This window comes from Salvia splendens, chromosome 21 (genome assembly GCF_004379255.2).
Source record: "Salvia splendens isolate huo1 chromosome 21, SspV2, whole genome shotgun sequence".
Lineage (NCBI taxonomy): Eukaryota > Viridiplantae > Streptophyta > Magnoliopsida > Lamiales > Lamiaceae > Salvia > Salvia splendens.
In genome coordinates, this window is record NC_056052.1 from 24,937,203 (window position 1) to 24,960,595 (window position 23,393).

General features: G+C 38.1%; 1 protein-coding gene across 1 annotated transcript; it reads left to right on the forward strand.

Moving 5' to 3' along the window:
- The first annotated feature begins 17,976 nt into the window (after nucleotides 1-17,976).
- LOC121783265 (dehydration-responsive element-binding protein 3-like) lies at nucleotides 17,977-18,917 on the forward strand. Its single transcript, XM_042181293.1, has one exon. It carries the CDS (start codon nucleotides 18,110-18,112, stop codon nucleotides 18,764-18,766), a length of 657 nt encoding a protein of 218 aa, XP_042037227.1. The 5' UTR covers nucleotides 17,977-18,109; the 3' UTR covers nucleotides 18,767-18,917.
- Nucleotides 18,918-23,393: the final 4,476 nt, after the last annotated feature.

Consider the following 23,393-nt stretch of genomic DNA (forward strand, 5'->3'; position numbering starts at 1 on the left):
GAGATCAATTACCATCCAAATTGAATTTAATTATAAAAATTTGTCGTTAAAAATTGTTAGACTATAGGCTTCTGGCGCAAGATGAGTGGCGAAAGAATTGTCCAAATTGCTCTTTGAAGACCTTAAGGGCATTTTCGTCCAGAAAAAATTCAAAATACCTCAAATGATATTAACTTTTAATTGACGGACCTAAAATGATATTTTGGCAAAGTTCGTGGACCTAAAAAAATGTTCCCTCTAATTAAAATTATACGATAGTCAAAAGTGGTGGAAATTTTGTGACAGAGTGGTCAAACTAAAGGTTTTCTGCTTATTCATGACATAATATTGGTGCATTTAATAAATATAGTCAGAGTTTATGTCAGGAATTTATCATGTCAAGAAAATTATCGTTCGAATTTTTTTTGAAAAGGACTTTATTCTTACAGAAACTGAATATCTAAGTAATTAGTTAAATTATTTTTTCCGAATTGGCGCTTTCTCTAGATTATTTATTGACGTGATCTAGAAAGTTAATCTTGAAACTATTTTAATTAAGGGAGATTTTTAGGCTAAAATATCTAAAAGTGTGGAATATCAACTTACTCATTTAACAATTTAAATTTTACGTAGTTATACACTGAACTTCAAAATATAAATAAATTTCTAATTAATCTGAGTAAATTTACTACTACAAGTTTAATATCCTATTAGGCCATCCGCAATGGCGCCTAGCGCACCGCCTAGCCGAGCGCCGGCGCTAGGCGGTCCATTGCAACCGCCCAACGGATTTCGGAATTAAAAACCGCCGAGCGCTCGGCAGTTTCGCGGCGCTAGGCGGTGCGCTGGGCGATCCGCTCGGCGCTATTGTAGCGCTCCGGATCGCCGAGCGCATCGCCCAGAGGATTTTTTAATTTTTTTTTATTTAATTTTTTTATGAAACTCATTCTTGGTTGTTTCTCTTTTATAGAGACAATCGTGAATGTTTTATATTCCACTTTCGACGTGGGACAAACTCATTCTTGGTTGTTTCTCTTTTATAAAGACATCCTTGAATGTTTTATGTTCCACTTTCGATGTGGGACAAACTCATTCTTGGTGGTTTCTCTTTTATAGAGACATCCTTGAATGTTTTATGTTCCACTTTCGATGTGAGACAAACTCATTCTTGGTTGTTTCTCTTTTATAGAGACATCCTTGAATGTTTTATGTTCCACTTTCGATGTGAGACAAACTCATTCTTGGTTGTTTCTCTTTTATAGAGACATTCTTGAATGTTTTATGTTCCACTTTCGATGTGGGACAAACTCATTAATGAGGATGTTGTAATGTTATTTTAATTTTAATAAAGTGTGTTTTTTTAATTAATGTACTTTTTAAAATTTTAATATTATTATTGAATTTTCCCGTATCTGTGTAATAAATTTAATTCCGTATTTTGTGTGGTTGTTAATTATTTGTTTAATATAATTTTCAGTGATGTGGCTAGGCTATGGCTGGGCTATTTGCTTGTTTTGATGACGTAGCAAGAGGATTTTTAGTGTTGATGATATGGGAGGAGGAGTTTGTGGCTAGGCTATGGCTATGGCTGGGCTATTGCTGAGTTGTTCACCGTGCCTTATAGAATTTTGAACTAAGAATTAAATCTGCTGTAAAAACTCCAAGTTACTGACGAAAGTTTAACATGTGCATGACGTCACTAAGAAGACCAATCAAAAAAACAATTGTAAAATGAATTTTTAAACGCCTCAAATTTTGTGTTCATTTTCCTTTTTTGTTTGCCGATCGTTTTTCTATTTTTCACTACATTTTTAAAAAAAAATCCAAAGATTCATTCCTCCTTTGGAAAGTCAACATACAAACATATTAATATTACGACAAATAATCATTCAATAATTCTTTTGCAGAACTCTCGGGACTTGTTATAATGAAGTTTATGTAAATTTATTTTCACCATTTGTTACAAATTAAATACGGAAACAATTTTCCATTTACTATTCAAATAGAGGAGAGAGGACCAATAATTCAAGAAACAATGTTGATAGAAATCTAGAACCTTACCTTAGAATACTAGAGAGAGAGAGAGAGGAGAGTTCAATTCCTGTCCCAAATCTTTTTTCTCTTTTTTCATTTTCTAATTCTTTTTATATTATCAATGTTTTAAAAAAAATCACAGAACTAAAATAATTTTAATTATATAGTACTATTTTTAAAAATAATTTCATTTTAAAAAATGAATATTTAAACTGATTTCGTTTTTCAAGTTGCATTGATATTTTTAAGAAATGTGATAGTTCAGTTTCATATGTTTAACACATGTGACACATTGTTGTACTAATTTCTGACATGAAATAAATATAGTATTTAACAAAGAGATATCAAGTTATCCCGTTCATATGTATTTTTCAGATTTAATTTTTCATTACTAATCTTGTACATCAGTAGTTACAAGGCTCCCTGGATTTAAAATAATAGTAGCAATAATTATTATTTAAAAGAACAAATGTGGGAGAGAGAGCTAGCTAGCTAGAGAGATCAAGGTGTTATATTAATTATATATATGCATACGGATTCTTTATTTCATCTTGTAATTTATTTTGTGCTGACAGGTTACATAAAAGATGTACAAACAACCAAATACCATTAAAAAGAATTTGATAGTTTTAAAGGATCCAACAAATATAAGTAATTAATCTGCGCCATTAAAAGTCACAAAAATTAGTCCAGTACGTTGGCGTTGCATTTATTTTATTCCAATGCTGTCACGACCGCCCATACAAGGGGTACCACAAACGCGGCGATCGTGACCGACATGCATGGATTTCAATTAAAAAAAAAAACTTAATTAATTTTGAAGAAAGGAAAACAACTTAGTTTAAAGATTTTAACGTTATTATTTTTTTGAAAGGACATAAGATAAAAGAATACTTTTAAAAAAAAAGGACAACGGAAAAGTTAGACTTAAGAAATACATCAATTAAAAGTTTAAGTAAAACCCGCATTAAACTTAAATCTCAGAGAAAACCATTTTCAAAAGACAACGTAGATGCACGTTTAAAACCTAACACCACCATACATGTTCCAACACCAAAACGAAAAGCTTAAGATCTTAAGACATAAATTAAAACATAGCAGCGGATAAAAGGGTTCAAGGAGAGTCAAGGATCACGCCTATGTATGACGACACAACGTATCCTAAGTTCTCTAGCCAGCTCAACATCCACCGCAACATCCCGCTCAACCTGCAAAATTTTAAAAAGAAATTGCAGGGCTGAGTACTTGTTGTACTCAATGGGCTCATGCCGAAAATATTTATCAAGTTATGTCATCCATACCAGTGATCTCGAGTTTTATACGCAGTAAAGAAAAATATCACGAGAACACAAAAAGTTTCATAGACTGGCCAGTCAAATAATCTCCCCACTTTTCACATCAATCCAACAATCACAATCACAGTGCGACGAAAGTGTGGCCACACTATTCGCCCACGAGACCGGCCGACTTGCAAGGACGGCTCACGATCCCACCAGTGTACACAGCCCGATAGGGTTTACGGCCCTACTCGGACCCGAATTCGTTTCACATATACAGCCATATAGCCTAACGGAGTAAACTCATACGAACTAGGCATCAGGCACACAATCTCATAACAAAACAGTCCATGGCATGACATAACAGTTAAACCACCCTTATATCTCCACATAATATTTTCAGAAAAGTAAAGAGGTTTGAAAGAAAGCCCACCTCGTTCTCTTAGCAAAATCACAACCCAACTTAGCAACTCTCGATCCTCGAGTTCACGAAAACACAACACCCTTGTCAACGACAACACAAGTCAGCCTCACACAAAAACATACTACTATGCATGTCCTATCGCTTCACTCTCATTGTTCTCATCAATCCCAAAGCCCAACATACATCACAAGGGTATAAAACACACGTAACACATTTCAACTTATCGCAAGTGATTTCAACATTTAAACACGTTCCTTGCACATACATGCATCATATAGCACTTTTAAACTTGAAACTAAGTGTCATTTAATCAAGGCAGAAAACTGGCAGAAATGCGCGACCGTTTTGTAAAAATCACTTTAAATTCACCCGACCTCAAAACATGCTAAATTTTGGTCACGATACAGAAGACACATTCAAGTTAATCCATGAAAATTTTCATATCGAAATCACGTCATTTAGTCAGTCATATCACATATTGAACTCTCTGGTCAGAACATACAATCTCTGACAGTATTTCGCAGTTCATTTGAAAAATTCACCATAAATTCATACGATGCCCAAAAAGGCTGAAAATTTTACACAATACAGAAGACACATCAAATATTCATAAAGTTCAAGAATTACATCAATCGGAGTTCATTTGGTTAGTCAAACAGAATACGAAACATTCATGACGAGAACTCGCGTTTCTGGCAGATTTGCGCAGTCGACTTCAAACATTTATTAAAAATTCATTTTTCGATAAAACAGGCTGAAATTCACACGAGACACCGAAAACATCTTGAAGTTTACTCAGTAAAAATTTCGTAGCAAAATTCGTTCGTTTGATGCGTCGACTACAGATCATAAGTCACTGGTCGAGCATCACAGAATTCTGGTTCAAATCCGAAAATAGGGTTTTTAAATTTCCACAACGAAAACACCGATTCTTCATGCTCGAAAACACATCATCATGCTTACACATTCCTCAAACACATATTTGCATACCAACTCATATTTTTCACAGTTATTTCGATCCAATCACATGTGAATTCAACCAACAACGCAAAACCAAACAAGTTCATACGAACATACAATTCCCTCCCGTTAAAACTTTCGATCTATCGAACCTACGCTCTCTACATGCATGTAGGACTCAAAACATGGTTCAAAAACGGAAGAGGAGTAGAAGTGAGCAATTATACCTTCCTTTGACAAAAACCAATCGGTAGAAGCGAAGAACAAGGCGATTCGTCGGAGATTCTTGAAGGAAACTCCAATGGATGCAAGAATAAGCTTGAATGGAGGTTTTTGGAGATGGGAGAGTGGGAGAATGGGAGAAACCGTGTGGGAGAGGAGAGAAGAAAGGGTGGCGTTTTTTTTTGAAGAATGGGGGCTAGGGTTTTAGCTTTTAATATTTATAGTTTAGGTTAAAATCCATGAATTAAATGAATAAATTGTGGGGAATTAAATATATAGACCAATGAATAAGAATCCCACAATTTTAAAGAGCCACATTTTCGAAAATTGGCTGAAAATTTAATAAGGAAATATAGCAATTATTTACTTGGAGAGAATATTCATAAATTAGGAAATAAAGGTGAATATTCCATAAACAAGGGAACAAAAATAAATTAAATCTCCAAGTAGGAATTAATATATTGGGGGCCGAAAATTTCAAGAGGAATTTGTACAAAAATTATTTAAATCCCCAATTAAATAGAATAGGATTTAAATTAGGTAATTTCTTTATGGAAAAAGGCTCCCATAAAATAGGCATCAATTAATTAAATTCCCACAAGGAAAATAATAGTATGGGACGTGTGACTTGGAAGGGAAGTAGTAGAAAAATATTCACATCCCCAATTAAAATGACATAGGAATTTATTTGAATAAAAAGGGGATCCCACAAATTAGGAAACAAATAAAATATCCCCCAAAATTTAGTGGAGGGGCCGAAAATTGCTAGGCTCAAATAGCCAAGGAAATATCCCAACTCTCTATTTATTTTGGGTGAAGAAATAAATTATCCCATGATTTAATTGGATTAAATTCAAAGGAAGGGAGTCAATAAAGCACCAATTAATCAAGGGATTAATTCATTCTCCTATAGGAGATTTTCGAAAACTCCCAAGGAAAAATAAAATGGAGTTCGAATTTCTTGTAGTATAATTTACGGTCCATGGGTTTGGATTTAATTTGGATTAAAGTCCCAAAATAATTTAATTAAATCCACAAAAGAAGTACTATCTCAATAATTAGGAAGGGCCGAATATTTCAATAAATTGACTTGAGAAAGAATAAATGCATGATCCTATTAATTATTTCCCCATATTGGAATGACATAAAGTCTCAAGCTCATCATTCACATTAACCACGACAATTTATTTCACGCAAAGCACCTAATCACATAAAATCAAACGTTTCAAAATTCCAAAATTCCAATAACATAATAAAAAGGGTCACAAAAGTTTGGGATGTTACATCCTTCCCCTCTAAACAGAAATTTCGTCCCGAAATTTAATCGTCTCACATAAACAGCTCGGGAAACTTTTCTTTCATCTTATCTTCTAACTCCCACGTAGCTTCTTCGGGGCCATGGTGCTTCCACAACACCTTCACGGACGCTATCGACTTGTTTCGTAGCTCTTGTACCTTTCGATCTAGGATTGCTTCGGGCCTTTCCTCGTAGCTCATGTCGGGGGTTAGGATCACTTCCTCTTGGTGAATCACATGTTTGGGGTCAAACACGTACTTGCGCAACTGCGACACGTGGAACACGTTATGCACGTTTCCAAAGCTGGGAGGTAACGCCAAACGATACGCTACAGGACCTACTTCGTCGATGATCTCGTACGGTCCCACAAAACGCGGTTTCAGCTTGCCCTTCACTCCAAATCTCACAACTCCTCTCGTCGGGGACACTTTCAAGAACACTTTGTCACCAACGTCGAATTTGATTTCCGTTCGACGTACGTCCACATACGACTTCTGTCTATCTTGAGCTTCCTTGATCCTTGCGCGGATTTGATGCACAATTTCAGTCATCTCCTTTATAGCATCGGGCCCTAACATCTTTCTCTCGCCGACTTCATCCCAGTAAAGTGGGGATTGACACTTCCTGCCATACAAGGCTTCGTACGGGGCCATATCGATCGTCGCTTGATAGCTATTGTTGTAGGCGAATTCAACCAAAGGTAGAACCGTTTCCCAACTTTCCCCTCGATCTAAGACGACAGCTCGCAACATATCTTCAAGTGTCTGAATCGTCCTCTCTGATTGCCCGTCCGATTGCGGGTGATAAGCAGTACTAAAATTCAACTGTGTGCCCAATTCGCGTTGCAAACTCATCCAAAACTTTGATGTGAACTTCGTATCGCGGTCGGATACAATGGTCTTTGGCACTCCATGCAATCGCACAATCTCGTTCACGTAGAGCTTTGCTAGTTTGTCCGCGCCATAAGTAATCTTAATCGGTAAGAAGTGCGCGCTTTTAGTAAGTCGATCAATGATCACCCAGATCGCAGTGTTGCCCTTCGGTGACCTTGGCAAACCCGTCACGAAATCCATAGCTAGATGCTCCCACTTCCATTCAGGAATTTCGAGCGGTTGCAACTTCCCATATGGCCGTTGGTGTAAGGCCTTCACTTGTTGGCATGCTAGACATCGTTCCACAAAAGACGCTACGTCTCCTTTCATTCCATTCCACCAAAACCGTTGTTTCAAATCCCGATACATCTTCGTGCTTCCGGGGTGTGCGGTGTAAGGCGTGTCGTGCGCTTCACTCAAAATCTCCTCTTTTAGCACCTCATCGCTCGGCACACACAATCGTCCATCGTACGTCAAGGCATTATCCGCCTCCTCACGGTAATGATCAAGCTCCTCGGCTCGCACCTTCGCACGTAACTCCTCCAACTTTCCATCACGTCGCTGGGCTTCTATGAGCTTGGTCCTCAAATCTGGCTCAATCACTAGCGTCGCCAAACTTGCACCTACTGTCTCGGGCGCTTTTACTATCTCCAAACTCATCTTGTCGAACTCGTGAATCAACGCTTCCTCTTGCGTTAGGAAATAAGCTAGTTGAGGTTGGTTCTTCCTACTCAAGGCATCGGCGACCACGTTCGCCTTGCCCGGATGGTAATTAATACCGCAGTCATAGTCCTTCACGACCTCTAACCAACGCCGTTGTCGCATGTTTAGCTCCTTCTGCTCGAAGAAGTACTTGAGACTCTTGTGATCCGTATAGATTTCGCATCTCACTCCATAGAGATGATGTCTCCAAATTTTCAGCGCGTGCACCACTGCTGCTAACTCCAAATCATGCGTCGGAAAATTCAACTCATTTGGTCTCAACTGTCGGGAAGCATATGCTATCACCTTCCCATCCTGCATCAACACGCATCCTAGTCCTACTTTTGACGCGTCCGTGTAGACGGCGAAGTCCTTGTCGGGTTCTGGTACCGCTAGGACTGGTGCTGTAGTCAATTTCTCCTTCAACAGTTGGAAACTCGCCTCGCACTCTGGCGTCCAAACTACCTTGATTCCCTTCTTTAGTAGTTGCGTCATCGGTCTCGCAATCTTAGAGAATCCTTCAATGAAGCGTCGATAATATCCCGCCAATCCCAAGAAACTGCGGATTTCACTTGGCGTTTTCGGCGATTTCCAATTCTGTACGGCCTCGACCTTTGCTGGGTCTACTTGAATCCCATTTGCCGTCACAATATGGCCAAGGAAGTTCACTCGAGTCAGCCAAAACTCACACTTACTAAACTTGGCATAAAGTTTCTCTCTTTGCAACGTTTCCAACACTGTTCGTAGGTGCTGTCCATGCTCCTCCTCGTTCTTCGAGTATACCAACACGTCGTCGATGAAGACTAACACAAACTTGTCAAGATACTCGTGGAAAACTCGGTTCATCAAGTCCATAAAAACGGCTGGGGCGTTGGTCAGACCAAACGGCATCACGACGAACTCATAATGGCCATAACGAGTGCGAAAAGCAGTCTTAGGCACATCCTCTCGTCGGACCTTTAGTTGATGATACCCTGATCTCAAATCCATTTTCGAGAATACGCCCGCTCCTCGAAGTTGGTCAAACAAGTCGTCAATCCTTGGCAGTGGGTACTTATTCTTCAAAGTCATCTTGTTTAGTTCACGATAGTCGATGCACATTCTCATCGTTCCGTCCTTCTTCTTAACGAACAGAACTGGCGCTCCCCATGGTGACACACTGGGTCGAATGAAACCCAAGTCCAACAGTTCCTGCAACTGGACCTTCAACTCGGCCAACTCCTTAGGGGCCATTCGGTATGGCGCCTTTGATACTGGCGCTGATCCTGGTTCTAAATCAATGATGAACTCCACCTGTCTGTCGGGTGGCGGTCCTGGTAAAGCTTCGGGGAACACCTCGGGAAAATCTCGCACCACTGCCACGTCTTCCACCCTCAATTCTTTCTTTTCTTCCCCATTCAAGTATACCAGATACGCCGGACGTCCTTTCCTTATCATCGTAGTTGCTTGCAATGCGGAGATTATGGAGGTTCGTCGGTTCATGGAGATCCCATACAAGATAGTCGGCTCTTCGCCCGGGGCTTGAAAGGAAATCTGTCTCTCTTTACAGTAAATCGTTGCGTGGTTCTCGGTAAGCCAATCCATTCCCAAGATTATGTCTACGTTCTCCAAAGGCATAACGTGCAAGAGTTGAGCCACTACTTCTAGTTCTCCTAACACAAACTCTATGTTCGGGCAAGTTCTCACAATATCAATCAATCCTCCAACCGGTGAGGACACATTCAAACTCGATTCAAGCATAGCAGTAGGGAGTTCTAAGGCATTCACACATGACATGGAAATAAAAGAATGCGAAGCACCCGTATCAAACAGCACAATAATAGGCAGTTGTTGGAGCTTTCCCATACCTGCCAAATTCTCTTTGCCCTTGCTGGCTTGGGGTTCCTGTCCTTGATTCCCTTTGAGTGCATATGCCCTTGCTTGCCGTGGGGTCACTTGTCGGATTGGTTGAGGCTGCTGTGGTGGTCTCTGTCCTTGCCCATTCTTCACTCCACTTTTGTTATTGTTTGGGCATTCTCGAGACATGTGCCCGTTTCCACCGCAGGCATAACACCGAATGCCTCCAACTCGGCACTCCCCAACATGATGCTTGGAGCACCGATTACAGTAGGGTGTTCTCTGTGGGTTTCCCCTCTGTTGTGGCACAATTTGGCGCCCATGATTCTGTGGTTGCCGAAAAGTGGAGAAACGCCTCTTGTTGTCAAAAGAAGCTCGGTTTCCCTCCCATTTCCTCTTTTCTCTAAAGTTCGCTTGGGGTGCAGATGGGGTAGGGTTTGTTGTCCTCTCATTCTTGGGCAGTGCTTCCTCCACATCTAAGGCACAGCCCAGCACCTCGGAATAAGGAATTCCCCTCCGACTAGCCACTGCGACCCTTATCTCTGTCCTAAGGCCAGAACGGAACTTCGCGGCCATCTTCTCGTCTGTATCCACCAATTCTGGCGCATAGCGAGTCATCTCACATAGGGCGCGGTCGTACTCTGTGACCGTCATACTTCCTTGCTTCAACGTGTGGAACTCCACTACCTTCGCCCGCCGATAACTTTCCGGAACATACTTGTTGTACACCTCTTCCTTAAAATCCTCCCAAGTAAGCGCCTCACGGCGAGCGGGGTCCATGGTTCTCTTCTTTGTTTCCCACCAAAAGTCAGCGGGTCCTGTCAGCTGATAAGTCACGCAGGCCAGGCGTTCTCTGTCCGTGCATCCCATGAACTCAAAGATACGCTCAATATCGCGCACCCATGCCTCCGCCTTCGGGGGCTCTCCCAATCCATCAAACTTAGGTGGGTTCTCTTTCCGAAAGGCTTTGATGTACTCCCTTTCGTTTGGTTGGGGTAGAGGTGGTGGTGGAGGCGGGGGTGGATTGCCGACACTTCCTTCCGTCTGCTCCCCCACATTGTTCTCCACACGCGGACCACGTCTACGTCTCGGGGGCATGTTGATCTAAAACACAGGTTAGCACCGTTGTGAGTACATCGTTATTAAAACATCATCGCTTTCATGCACGCGTACGATACGATAAAACACAATTACTTAAAAGCACGTGAAGAGGGAAACTTCCATAAACAACGTGGAAAGGAAAAACAAAAGCATTCGTTCGGAAAACAAAAAGGTGCTACTTCCACTGTCTTAACAACTTAAGGAAAAGAAAACAACATCACACATCTATCTAGTGCTAATATCCTCTTCCGGGTCTTCTTCCTCTTCCGGGTCCTCTTCCTCTTCTACGTGGTACTCATCAATCATACGGAGATCTTCTTCGTCATCCATACTATCATCCGTGTTAACATCCACGTAGTCATCTTCAAAACCCGGGACCATGCCTTCTTGTGGTACGGCTTCTCTTACTGCCGTTGGTTTAACCTCGATCACATCTTTGTCTTCCCAAAAGGTCTCATCTTCTTCTTTCTCTGTCGATGGTGGTCGCTCGGAACATGAGTCAATCAAAGCACAGGTTAAGGCCTTTAGAAAACCTTTCATGTCGCCGGCCATCATCTGGTTTCTTGGTTCGTACCACGTGAACCGACTGGCTGTTGTTTCCAACCAAGACTCCCAATTGTCGGGCATCAACTCAATTAGTCTTCTTATGCCACCATAAGCCGTTACATGGTACCCGTAGACATCTCGCCATAGGGTCTCAAAACGGGCGACAACCTCTCTCAAAGCCTTGCCTTCCTCTCTCTCATAGTGGTCGTAATCGTAAATCGCTTGTCGCATTCTAGCACTATACTGACTGCTCTTAAGCGCGGTTTGTTTCGTTCGTACCATCTACGCGGAGACGAAAATTTCTTTTAAAACACCAAATTGTATAATTGTTTGAAAAAGTTGTTAAGTTTGTCGCGTAGTTCGAAAGTTTGTCGTTGTCTTAACGTTTCATATCTTTGCATGCTATCGTTGTAGTATTTTCGCGCATAAAACACATTTAGCAACATCACTTAGTTCATACACACAAGTATTCATGCCATATCGGTATCACCTTTGCACATAAAATACATGTCTCAATTATCATGCCAATCATACTTGTACTTCCACGAAACCATGCTATTACAACATCATAATCATAAACATAGCACATGCTCAAGGTATTATGTCAATCATGCTCGTATAACCATTCCATTACAACTCATCCTCATGCATATCATTCACTCCCATGCATAAACTTGTCAATGTCATATCATATCATCATACATTTTCATGCACTACTCTTCCATACTTCCAACAATTTAAACACACCTCACTTTCATCGGTTGAGCGTGATGCCTGGATGTTGAGCCTTCATGACACTTCTAGTCAAATAAGGGTTCACTAACTTAGACTTAAAGTGAAAGAAGACTCTCGGACCAGAGCGAAAGAACAAAGCTCTGATACCACTCTGTCACGACCGCCCATACAAGGGGTACCACAAACGCGGCGATCGTGACCGACATGCATGGATTTCAATTAAAAAAAAAACTTAATTAATTTTGAAGAAAGGAAAACAACTTAGTTTAAAGATTTTAACGTTATTATTTTTTTGAAAGGACATAAGATAAAAGAATACTTTTAAAAAAAGAGGACAACGGAAAAGTTAGACTTAAGAAATACATCAATTAAAAGTTTAAGTAAAACCCGCATTAAACTTAAATCTCAGAGAAAACCATTTTCAAAAGACAACGTAGATGCATGTTTAAAACCTAACACCACCATACATGTTCCAACACCAAAACGAAAAGCTTAAGATCTTAAGACATAAATTAAAACATAGCAGCGGATAAAAGGGTTCAAGGAGAGTCAAGGATCACGCCTATGTATGACGACACAACGTATCCTAAGTTCTCTAGCCAGCTCAACATCCACCGCAACATCCCGCTCAACCTGCAAAATTTTAAAAAGAAATTGCAGGGCTGAGTACTTGTTGTACTCAATGGGCTCATGCCGAAAATATTTATCAAGTTATGTCATCCATACCAGTGATCTCGAGTTTTATACGCAGTAAAGAAAAATATCACGAGAACACAAAAAGTTTCATAGACTGGCCAGTCAAATAATCTCCCCACTTTTCACATCAATCCAACAATCACAATCACAGTGCGACGAAAGTGTGGCCACACTATTCGCCCACGAGACCGGCCGACTTGCAAGGACGGCTCACGATCCCACCAGTGTACACAGCCCGATAGGGTTTACGGCCCTACTCGGACCCGAATTCGTTTCACATATACAGCCATATAGCCTAACGGAGTAAACTCATACGAACTAGGCATCAGGCACACAATCTCATAACAAAACAGTCCATGGCATGACATAACAGTTAAACCACCCTTATATCTCCACATAATATTTTCAGAAAAGTAAAGAGGTTTGAAAGAAAGCCCACCTCGTTCTCTTAGCAAAATCACAACCCAACTTAGCAACTCTCGATCCTCGAGTTCACGAAAACACAACACCCTTGTCAACGACAACACAAGTCAGCCTCACACAAAAACATACTACTATGCATGTCCTATCGCTTCACTCTCATTGTTCTCATCAATCCCAAAGCCCAACATACATCACAAGGGTATAAAACACACGTAACACATTTCAACTTATCGCAAGTGATTTCAACATTTAAACACGTTCCTTGCACATACATGCATCATATAGCACTTTTAAACTTGAAACTAAGTGTCATTTAATCAAGGCAGAAAACTGGCAGAAATGCGCGACCGTTTTGTAAAAATCACTTTAAATTCACCCGACCTCAAAACATGCTAAATTTTGGTCACGATACAGAAGACACATTCAAGTTAATCCATGAAAATTTTCATATCGAAATCACGTCATTTAGTCAGTCATATCACATATTGAACTCTCTGGTCAGAACATACAATCTCTGACAGTATTTCGCAGTTCATTTGAAAAATTCACCATAAATTCATACGATGCCCAAAAAGGCTGAAAATTTTACACAATACAGAAGACACATCAAATATTCATAACGTTCAAGAATTACATCAATCGGAGTTCATTTGGTTAGTCAAACAGAATACGAAACATTCATGACGAGAACTCGCGTTTCTGGCAGATTTGCGCAGTCGACTTCAAACATTTATTAAAAATTCATTTTTCGATAAAACAGGCTGAAATTCACACGAGACACCGAAAACATCTTGAAGTTTACTCAGTAAAAATTTCGTAGCAAAATTCGTTCGTTTGATGCGTCGACTACAGATCATAAGTCACTGGTCGAGCATCACAGAATTCTGGTTCAAATCCGAAAATAGGGTTTTTAAATTTCCACAACGAAAACACCGATTCTTCATGCTCGAAAACACATCATCATGCTTACACATTCCTCAAACACATATTTGCATACCAACTCATATTTTTCACAGTTATTTCGATCCAATCACATGTGAATTCAACCAACAACGCAAAACCAAACAAGTTCATACGAACATACAATTCCCTCCCGTTAAAACTTTCGATCTATCGAACCTACGCTCTCTACATGCATGTAGGACTCAAAACATGGTTCAAAACGGAAGAGGAGTAGAAGTGAGCAATTATACCTTCCTTTGACAAAAACCAATCGGTAGAAGCGAAGAACAAGGCGATTCGTCGGAGATTCTTGAAGGAAACTCCAATGGACAATATTGAAGCAAAGATAGTTGAGATGCCTTATGTCAAATCCGAAGACCAGCTGGCGGACATATTGACAAAGGCAGTGGACTCGAAGTCATTTCGAGAAGTATTGTGCAAGTTGAGTATCGGGAATCCTGTTACTTAACTTGAGGGGGAGTGTTGGAGAAGATCATGGAATATATGCGATATAATATCCTACCAAACATTGGAGATATCAATCAATGTAATTAATGAGCTTTTTCCTTGTATAATCTATCTTAGTCCTATATAATAGTGCCTAATGTATAATGAATATATCATCGAATAATAGAAGCCCTTCTTTACCGATCCCGACTTTTTAACAATATATACAAAATTCTTATGAATATAATGAATTTTGTTTCTAAGAACTTAGTTTTCATATTACTAAGTTTTTTTTTTCACACAATGAGTCACTTGTCATATGACAAAACCATGTTTGGAAGCACACTTCATAATATAATGGAGAAAAGAAGAAAAAAACAAAGTGTGCTAAATAAAGACGATAATAATATCGGAAGTTGAGATTTGATAACTACACTACATCATAGTCTTTTTCAATAAGGTTAGTTTCAAATAGCCATATTTATCTTTATAAGATAGTTAAGGGGTTGTCTAAGTTGGCCCAAAAATGAAATGTGGATTTTTTATACTTAATTTCTTTTATGTAATATTCACCACATAATTAAGACCCAAAATAACTAGTAGTAACTCTTACTATTAATTAATCAAAACGAAAATATCCCACCAATTAATTTCGTTCATCTCGATATTCTAAGAACATTAATCGTGTCCATAGGTGTTACACATGGGTTCTTTAAATGGGGAAGCAAAGATAAATGGACTGATAATATTAATTATTTAATCAAATATAAGTATACTATTATATTGATGCATTATTGATGCCAAAAGTATCACGGTCAGATATTTTTATGGGCCGGGACTAGATTTGATTTGAGTGCAAAAATTAAGACAAATATAATCGTGAGATTAAATCTATTATATAAAAAAAAGTTTTTGAGTGGATCTATTAATCTAAGCTTGATCGACAAAACAGGAATTAATTAACTTATTTGTCATTTGTCTTAGTATAATGATTAAAAATCATATCGTTCTCAAATCTCAATTAATACACATTGATAATGACACCATTTACATATATTTGCAATGATATGATTTAAAAGAACATAAGTTAGGGGGCCCTCAAGTTTATATTTTTGTAATTGAAAGTGATTTTCGGCATGTTGTTGAAGTTGCATTAATCTACACTACTGCTCAACTCCAATCTTATTATAAATGAAAGTTACTATCACATTCGTTTTATCTTTTTTATTGGAATTAAATGAAGATAACTCTTAACATAATTTTTATTAGGTATCATGTTTTTCACTTCTTTTTATATATAATTTCATTTGTACACATGTTTAATCTAAAAAAATCAAAGTAATTTTTGCCATATATTTTTTTTATGAGCAAGAAAATAATCAAAGATCTAAGTATAATTTGCCATGACTGAGTTTTCACAACTAATTAAGTAAGGTCCTAGCTTGATACTTCATTCCAAAATACTTGGACAGGGTTCGAGTTCAAAAAAATCCATCAATTCTAACTGCATCCATATATAATTTCCAACGTTTTAATATATGTATATATTCATTATATCAAAAAAATGGAGCAATAAAAGTAGATAATAATTATGCACATAGGGAAGGGGAAATAGTTGGTCCACAAAATGTTAAATTGGGGTGCACAAATGAAAGGGTAGGGGACTTGACCCAATTGAGATGTGACTAATTAAGATCAATGCAACTGCTACCAAACCAAACCCTAGGACCCCTACCTCCCACCCCAAAACAAAATAACAAAGAATATGAGGTCCAAATAAATTGGTATGGAAAATATATGATTTTTTAATGAAATTGTGTATCCACCGTTACATAGTGATTGGTCACTCATTTAAAGTTACAATTTATTGAACAATAAATATACAACGTTCTTTTGTATGCAAGAAAATATGCAACGTTCTGTCACTATTTTGGATTGGTTATGGGAGTGCACTAAGTAATAGACTAATAGTGTGATGAATATCCCATGAATTTACAAATTGAAAATGACTAAAATTTATTTATAGTTAGGCATTTGGTTAACCAAATGTTAAATAATTGTCTCGTTTTGATTAATCAAAATATAAAGAGACACAGTTTTGATTGAAACGACGTTGTTTTGATTATCATGCCATATTTGATTTTGCCACTACACTATAGTAAGTAGTATTACTGTATTAGGGTATAATTCAGCAAAACAAACAGCTATATGTTCTTGTTTTTCATCAACCAAATTAGGTTATAGACAACCTAAAATTTGTACAAGAAATCAATTTGGAAATACAAAAACATTGAATGAAGCTATTTTACTTATGATGGATTAGTGTGTGTTGACAGGTTGTATTGATATTAATTGACTAATTGATGGTCAAAACAAACTTTCTTATTTATTTAGCAAACTATATACATGTATAATTAAATTATGCTAAATAGTTTAAACTGTAGAACCTCAATCTCTCACAAGACTGCTTCATGTCTGAAATCTGATGTCTAAAATGGGTAGTTATCGAAAATATCAATAATTATTTTTTTTATTCATTTTGGTTTTTTTTACACAGAAAGACAAAACATATCGTGTCTCAAAGGGGAAGATATATACAAGCAACCAAAAAAGATATATTAAATTCTTTTATTAAAAAGTTAGGACTTTTACAATTTTCCCCCCTCCATGGAAATGGACCCATTTGCTGAAATCTTCAACTTGTCATATTTGCTAGGGACCAAAGCAAACATAGGCCACAATATATAATATCTCACAATATAAATATTATTTCCATGAAATTGAAATTCAGTTTTGGTTTGTCACTAGTATATAGTAGTACATGTTAATTTTAATGCTTACTCCGTCCCTAAAAAGTATGAACATGCGTTAGGTTCAGCACAGATTTTAATGTATACTCCGTAATTGGTAAGTTAAGATCAAAGAGAAATAAATGGTAGTGTAAGTAGTGTTATGGGATAAAATCTTTCATTACGTCCGCAAAAGATTATCACACAAAACATAAAACATGTTAGTATTCTTCCTTTTTCACATATCGATCGCTCTCATATGTCAAGTTACCAAATTACAACAATTTCACGAGGCATGTCTCTTGGTAACTAAATTTACTTTTGAAGGATGGAAAGGGAGAGAGAGTACGTGAAGCCATGCATGTGAGAGAAAGGCTTTATGTACGAATTTGATAGAGATCTCTCTCCATAATCTTGTGGATGATTGATGACATATATTTACAATACGTGTTTGATCATTATAGCAGTATTAAATGATTAAATCCACAGTGTCAACATAGGTGAAAATCAGTAACACATTGAAATTGAATAAACAATCAAAATGGTTGCGTGGTTTATCATTGAATGGGGCCCCACTTCACAAACAGGGTCGGGTCATCCACCAGAATCACCCATTTGTGAACAAAATTAAAAATAAAATAAAATAAAATAAAATAGGGTGTCACTCCTTTTTCTATTGCATATATATTCATTCCATTTTTCTCTCTTCAAATCAAATTCCCTCTCCTCCTTCATCTCATAATTTGTACATTTTCTTAACTAGGAAAGTGAATTTGAATTGCCAAATCCCACACACTCACTAAAATTACTAAAAAAGGATAAAAATCATGGCTTCACCAAAACAACACACTTTGGCGGCGGAGGAGCAGTCTGCTCCTCCGCCGAAGGCGAAGCGGATTCGGGAGGGGAGCAGCAAGCACCCGGTCTACCGCGGCGTGCGGATGCGGAATTGGGGGAAATGGGTGTCGGAAATCAGGGAGCCGCGGAAGAAATCGAGGATCTGGCTCGGGACGTTCCCGACGCCGGAGATGGCGGCGCGTGCGCACGACGTCGCCGCGCTGAGCATCAAGGGCGCCTCCGCCACGCTCAATTTCCCCGAGCTCGCGGCGGCGCTGCCCCGCCCCGCCTCCCTCAGCCCCCGCGACGTCCAGGCAGCGGCGGCGAAGGCGGCGGCGATGGATAAATTCGAGATTCTATCGCCGGCGACGTCGTCTCCGTCCTCGTCCTCGTCGTCGATTTCGTCGCCGCCGTCGCTGGCGTCGCTGGTGTCGTCGATCGATATCTCCGCGGCGTCGGAGGAGCTGGGCGAGATCGTGGAGCTGCCGAGCTTGGGATCGTGCTTCGATTCGGTGGAGATGGGGAGTGATTTTGTGTACGCCGATAACGCCGTGATCGAAGGGTGGCTGGATCCGCCGCCGCCCTGGAGCTGCGGCGCCGCTGACGACGGTGGGGTTTCTGGACTCTTTTCGTTGTGGAATTACTGAGACGCAATTTTAAGTGTTTTTTTTTTCCTTTTCCCTTTTTTTTGCGGTTTATTTTTAAAATTCATGTGTAGTTTCCCTTTTTTCATCCCATCTTGTACAAATTTCACCTCATTAAAATTCCTCAACTCTTCTTCACTTTTCAGAAAATAAACACTATAATTAATCACAAACATAACAAAACAAATAAAAATTATTTAATAATCCGCTCACAATAGAAATTAGACTCATTCTTCAATGTTTCTATATGCGGTAAATGCAAACTGCGATGGATAAAAATTAAAGTAGAAATATGATCAACCATAGTAAAAAAAAATAGGATGAATTATTAAATAGTAAAAAAATCGAAATAGTTGCAAGCAATAAAATTGGTCAGGTGTGAAATTTACGGCGCCAATAAATATTTATGGACAGTAAGCATTTCCATCTTATCAGAGGTGGTTGGTTGGGAGTTAAATTTATCTGTTTTTTTAATATTCTTCTTTTTTGACTGGTTGGAGATTGATGATAAAGAGAATCTAAGAAACTGACAAGTTTTCCAATAACGGCAAACAGTATTCCTTTCGTTATCTTCGATTTCTATTACCATATTTGTAATTTTACACACTAACATAAATACACATAAAAAAAGAGCAAGCTTTCGACATTCCGAAATTATGATAATTTTTCCCCTTGTAGCTTTTTTATTTTTGGATTTATATACAGCGGATTTGGAAATTTCTTGAGCCGTTGTGGAAATTGAGACTTATTTGCCACTATTGTATCAAACGTTACACGTTCTATAAATAGAAATGGAATTTAGCTGGTGTCCCTTTTAAATATTACTAGAGCATCCCCATCCGTGTTCCTACCAAAAAATACGGATGTGAGTCTAGATCCACTTTTATTACTTTTTACTCTTAGACAAAAGCACAACACCAACATCCATGCTTTTCCGCAAGGACATGCTCAAGGGTCCCACCATTCTATTATTCAATTTAAATAAAAACATTGTCACAATATTAAAATGCATTAAAAATACCCAGAATACTATTACAAATTACAAAAAAAATTACATAATTAAAATCCTAAAATTTAAAAATTACATAATTAAATTCATAAAATTAAAAAAAACCACTACTCGTGGCCGAATTTCGCCTAAATGTGTTTGATGGTCTTCTTGTAGCTCAGTGTGGGCTCGGGTATCGCGCATTGTGTTTCTTGTTTCGATCCTCTCGCCCACCGCCGTATGCACACCTCGGCGTGGGGGAGACCTCGCGGTTGAGCTTCCGGCTTCATCCTCGTCGTAAAAGTTAGCCGCCCTCGGTCCTTCGTCAGCTATAATCATGTTGTGCAAGATAATACATGTGTACATGATGTCGGTGATATTCTTAACGTACCACAGCCGAGACGGGGCCTTCACAATGTTGAATCGGCCTTGAATGACCCCAAAAGCTCTTTCGATGTCTTTCCGAGCAGACTCTTGACCTGCGCAAAAAGAACATGTCTCGGGTCTTGCGGATTGCTGAACGTCTTCACGAAAGTCGACCACCTTGGGTAGATACCATCAGCGAGATAGTAACCAATGTGGTATGCATTTCCGTTTGACGGTGAAGTCGATCGCCGGTGCTACACCATTCAAAACATCATTGAAGAGTGGTGAAGAATAGAGCACATTCAAGTCGTTGTTAGATCCGGCAATACCGAAATATGCATGCCAAATCCATAGGTGGTAGTCAGCAACCGCTTCAAGGATAAGTGTTGCCCTCTCCAAGCAGTCGGGCAATTCTTCCACTTCCAATGCATGCTGTCAATGCTGCCAAGCATACCGGGAAAACCGTGGACTGTTTCGGGAAGACGAAGCAACTGTTGACAATCATCGGTGGTGGGTGCCCGAACGAATTCCTCACCGAAAGCTAAACGAACGTCGTCGCAAAAAATTTTAAGGCATAGGATTCCAGTTGACTCACCGACATGCAAATACTCGTCGAAGAGGTCAGCTGTTTGCCCAGTAGCAAGTTGTCGGATGGCACAAGTACACTTCTGCAATGCCGAGAGACTTTGCCAACCGGTTGCGTCTCTACTTGATTGAAAGTATTCAACACGGGCGGACAATGTGTTGACAATACTCATAAACAACCGTTTTGATATGCGAAAACGGCGCTGAAAGTAATCTTCCGGAAACTGCGGCTGGTCGAAAAAATAGTCGGCAATGAGCCTTTCATTGGCTCCCTCCCGGTCACGAGGGATGTAGCGGCAAATTGATCTATATGGTCGAGGAGGAGGGGCGGAGGTAGTGGCGGCGACATAGGCTTCATAGGCGACACGATATTGTTCATAGTATTCTTGTTCTTCGCGCTCCGCTTCCGCCATGATATCGGTGAAATCCATTTGAGAGGGTTTGAGTGAGAAAAGAAGATGTAGATGAGTTGTATGAAAAAATATGAATGAGAGATGAATGGGAGATGATTTGATGTGAAAAATGGATGATGAATGTGTGTATTTATAGATGATTTTGGGAATAAAAAAATTATTAAAAAATCAAAAAAAAATCAGAAAAACGGTAATAAAACGGCCATATTTTTGGGAATCTGAAAATATTTTTTTAAGTTTTGGTATTATTTTCGATTTTTAAAAAAAAATGAATTTCCAACGGATAATCCGTTGGCCAATAGAAACGCGTCACGTAGCCAGCTCAGCGGCATGGACGTGCTCGATGCATCGAGCAGCGCCGTACCAGTGGCGACAGCAATACCGCGCCAGCGGCACGGACGCCGTCCGTCCCAGCGAGCACCGCTGCGGATGCTCTAACGGAAAAAGGAGAATGACTTTTTAGAATTATGTGATTTTCAATTAGTTTGAGATAGCGTAGGTTTTGTTTTGGGAAAATAAAGGTGTCTACACGTTTTTTATTTATGAGAAAAGGGCTTTTGTCATTAATCATACTCGAGTGATATAGTTCAAGTGTTATTTTCATGAACATCACTCTTTTTTAGTCCACATTTAGCATTATTTTTTTTATGTATTTACTTTAATTTTAAATTTTAAAAAAAATTATTGACATTACTAATTTTATAGATTAAATAAAAAATAAATTATTTTTTGGGGTTCTCTTGAAACCCACAAAATCAAGACCTCAATTATATAAAAAAAGTATACTCCATCATTTAAATCATCTCATGACTAGCTATTTACACTTTCTTAGCTGATCGATACGTACATATAATTTCTATTTTGACCATCATTATTAATTAATTAAATGAAACCACCGAGTCCTTCGAATCCTCTCTGTCACATTCTTTGTATTTTGACATCTTTATTAATTAAATAATTGAAAATACCTTTTCTTAACTCGTGCTATTGTTCTTGAAATTGGATACACTTAAAATATCTTTGTTTCTTGCTAGTACTATTTGTTTATTTTATGCAGTAATATTGCTTATTGTAGGCATCTTAGCCAGTTCAAGAACAATGTAACTCGCTGCTGGCAATATTCCTTTTGATAAATTGGAGTACATGTTTTACAGAGAATATTGGTTTTTTTATTTGTATTAGTTATAGAGAAAATAAATAAATGACATCACGTGTATTAAAATGTGATTAGTTAGACGCATGCAATAAAACCGTTCAGTAGTGTTTGTCTGTTTTATTAGGTAAAAATGCACAAAAAATAAATTAAATGAAAATTTTAGAAACAGTTCGATCTAACTATGCTATTTAACTGGTTTTATTCTTGTTTTGTTAGGTAGTTGTTGAATATATGATTCCCATGTGCAAAGGGTAAAATTAGCATTTTAATTTGGGAAAATTAAAAAACAATAAATTTAATTCTTTGCACTTTTACTATTGCCCCAACCCCAGAAACTTAACTAATTCTTGTATTAAATTTGAATCATTGGTTTAATTGAGACTAATTTTACATGAATAGTCTTGTAGGAGTATATTCTTTTGTTAATTCAAAAGATCAATTCACATATATATTGTTGTAATTAAAGTAATTATATTATTATTTATAGAGGTTGAGTGAATCAAAAAATTAATTCGATTACTTGACTAAGTGAAACCTGAAAAACACTAGTACTACTTTAAGCATATATAAATTCAATTGCAATTCAATGTTGTATATATAGCTACAAGCCTAGAGTTGTTCACAATTAAATCTCATTTATTTGTGAAAATGTTTTTTGTGTTATTAATCCGGGAAAATTAATTATGTCTTTTGTACTAGATAATTTATTATTTCTATAATATATACATGTTCTGATGTTTCATTAATTCTGTTATTGAGTAGGCACAGAGTTGAAAGCGTTACGCCTAACATATTTAAAGCTAGCAAATGCATATCGATATTCTTATTTATTAGTTAATTAATTTGACCACTGTCATCAATCAAGCTTTCCATTTATGGGAAGGAAACAAGTCACCCAAATCATCTACTTTCACGTATGTGACTTCACATTTAATTAAGGTTTCGAGAAAAATTATTTAGAGAAAATATCCAGCCCAAAAAATAACAATAATAATAATAATAATAGTTGAGTGTGATTCTTGTTGCCCCAATTCAATTAATTTCTTGTAGGAAAAGGGATCTTTTTGGCTTGTTATTCTAATAATTAAATCCTAGCTTGTAGAAAAATATAACAGTTGTTTA

What these genes read in the sequence shown, in the direction of transcription:
- LOC121783265 (XM_042181293.1), top strand. Translation starts at nt 18,110, where the DNA reads ATGGCTTCACCAAAACAACACACTTTGGCGGCGGAGGAGCAGTCTGCT.